The sequence below is a fragment of the Dendroctonus ponderosae genome, unplaced genomic scaffold, assembly GCF_020466585.1.
Source record: "Dendroctonus ponderosae isolate FM_Combo_2020 unplaced genomic scaffold, Dpon_F_20191213v2 Dpon_F_20191213_1365, whole genome shotgun sequence".
Classification (NCBI taxonomy): domain Eukaryota; kingdom Metazoa; phylum Arthropoda; class Insecta; order Coleoptera; family Curculionidae; genus Dendroctonus; species Dendroctonus ponderosae.
In genome coordinates, this window is record NW_026017494.1 from 1 (window position 1) to 1,958 (window position 1,958).

General features: G+C 41.7%; 1 protein-coding gene and 2 non-coding genes across 3 annotated transcripts; 2 read left to right on the top strand and 1 right to left on the bottom strand.

Moving 5' to 3' along the window:
* Window positions 1-179: 179 nt before the first annotated feature.
* Window positions 180-897, bottom strand: LOC109534856 (receptor-type guanylate cyclase gcy-28; the record flags this gene model as incomplete). The annotated part of the gene is made up of 4 exons (XM_048663242.1): window positions 180-315; window positions 369-557; window positions 608-717; window positions 778-897. Coding segments are annotated over 4 exons (555 nt in total), but the record flags the coding sequence as incomplete, so codon positions are not given.
* Window positions 898-1,109: 212 nt separating this feature from the next.
* On the top strand, window positions 1,110-1,182 carry Trnam-cau. The gene has a single exon. It is a non-coding gene; the product is annotated as a tRNA-Met (tRNA).
* A 177-nt stretch (window positions 1,183-1,359) lies between these two features.
* Trnal-caa lies at window positions 1,360-1,475 on the top strand. The gene is made up of 2 exons: window positions 1,360-1,397; window positions 1,431-1,475. It is a non-coding gene; the product is annotated as a tRNA-Leu (tRNA).
* The last annotated feature ends 483 nt before the right edge of the window (window positions 1,476-1,958 follow it).

The following is a 1,958-nucleotide window of genomic DNA, read 5'->3' on the forward strand; positions in this document are numbered from 1 at the left end:
TTTTGTTGTGTATAAAATTAGAAAAATTAACAGTGGAAGCGTTCAAGCAAACCACCTCTGAAGATGCAAGCCACTCGTGCTTGAGAAACGTCTGGAAGAAATTCTATTGTACGACGGCCTAAAAACCCACTAGTTTCACTGTTAAAAAGTTTGTATTTTCGGTATAACAAGCCACCAACCTGAAAAAGTCCGGTTCCACATTTTAAGGGTGATGTCGCTGCCGTCCCTAATGTCGCCCCCTTCCCATAGAGTCTCGTTAAGGGCCATGCCCAGCAGGAAAACGCCATCATAGAAAGCCCCAATGACGAAGTTTACCTGCAATTGACCCAAAATTTTGGACTGCCGGATTGGACTGGGGATTGGGTTACCTCCTCCCCTTCGCTGATCGTGTAATTGTAGTCCCTAAGAGACCTTTCCTTGACCTTGTCGGCAAAGTCCTGGAACTTGTCGCTGGTTGGTTGCAAGAGGGACACTCTGAGCAGGGCCTCGTAGGCCTTGCGCGCTTTGTAGTCTTCTGAGTCGCCGGCCTTCCAGTCGTGGTCGCCCCAATAGGAGCCCTGAGTTGATTAGGATCAGACGGGTTTTTTCCGATTCCGGTTGGGTCTACCTGGAATATTTCCACGTCCAAAAAGATCCAGTCCCCTTTGGTCATGCCCAGAGCGTGCGCTGCCAGCATGAACTTCCTAACCAGCGCCCCCCGGACGCTCAGAATGACCACTAAACATCAGAACGGGTTTCGATTGGAGGTGGGAGGGCTGGGAAAGGGTCTTAGGGTACCTCTAGCATACATGCTGGCATCGCGAAGGTAGTTGTCCAGGGAGTCGTTTTCGTTGCCGTCCAACTCGCGCACGAATGAGAGAAGTCCTGCTTTTTTCAGCCCGTGCTCCAAGTTTTTGCCTGGAAAATTCATAATTTAATGGCAAAGTGTTCAGTTGTGACCTTTGAATTTTTGAATTTGTGGACTGCTTTCGAATCGCAAAAGTTCCTTTATTTTGATTGGCTTGTCGGAAAAATTAGCAGTGGGCAAGTTTTGTTCAATTGGTTGATTTAGTTGGGCAGTGTAGGTTTTATCCCGGTTTTTAACTCGGACTGAGGGTAATTCACACATCGCCTCGGTAGCGCAGTAGGCAGCGCGTAAGTCTCATAATCTTAAGGTCGTGAGTTCGATCCTCACCCGGGGCATATTCTTTTATTGATGCTTTTTGAAAATCTTTTCGCATTTTTCGTCCGTGTGCGTCTCTCAATTTGCTAATTTTTTAAGTTTCTGATTCAATTTACGCAATTTGGAAATTTAATCAAACTAAATTTTCAGTTTTTTATTAGTTAGAGAAGAACTACGTTTGGAAAGTTTGAGGATGTGTCAGGATGGCCGAGCGGTCTAAGGCGCCAGACTCAAGGTTTCCTTGCCTGTCAATTGCGGGTTCTGAGCATTCTGGTCCTCTTTGAGGGCGTGGGTTCGAATCCCACTTCTGACAAAACTTTTTAAATTTGCCGCTTAAGTTTCAGTCAATTCTAATAAATATATTTTTTTTCTGTTGCATTTCAGTTCTGTATTTCTATCTATTGCGGCAATTCGAACCTAGCGGTTTGTCATAATTTAAGACGATTTAAGGTTAGGGGATTTTTTCCCGGTATTTTGTTGTAACCGTAAACTCTTTGAATTTTATTAATATAGTGTTGGACCTTGACTGTGTTAACTTAATTAATATTGATAAAATTATTGAACTCATAAAGTTTGATTTAGAAGAACTTAACGATGTGTTTTTTAACGTTACTCTATATATTATGTACACCAAATGGGGGGTTTTAATAATAAAATTGTATTATTGAGCAAATAGATAGTTGGCTTAAGTTATTTTCCTATGTGCAATGTGCAAATTTAATTAAAACAAATTATCAACGATTTTTTAATTTTAAAGTAACAGAAAAAATAAAATTACTATTGTAAGAGTCAAGAA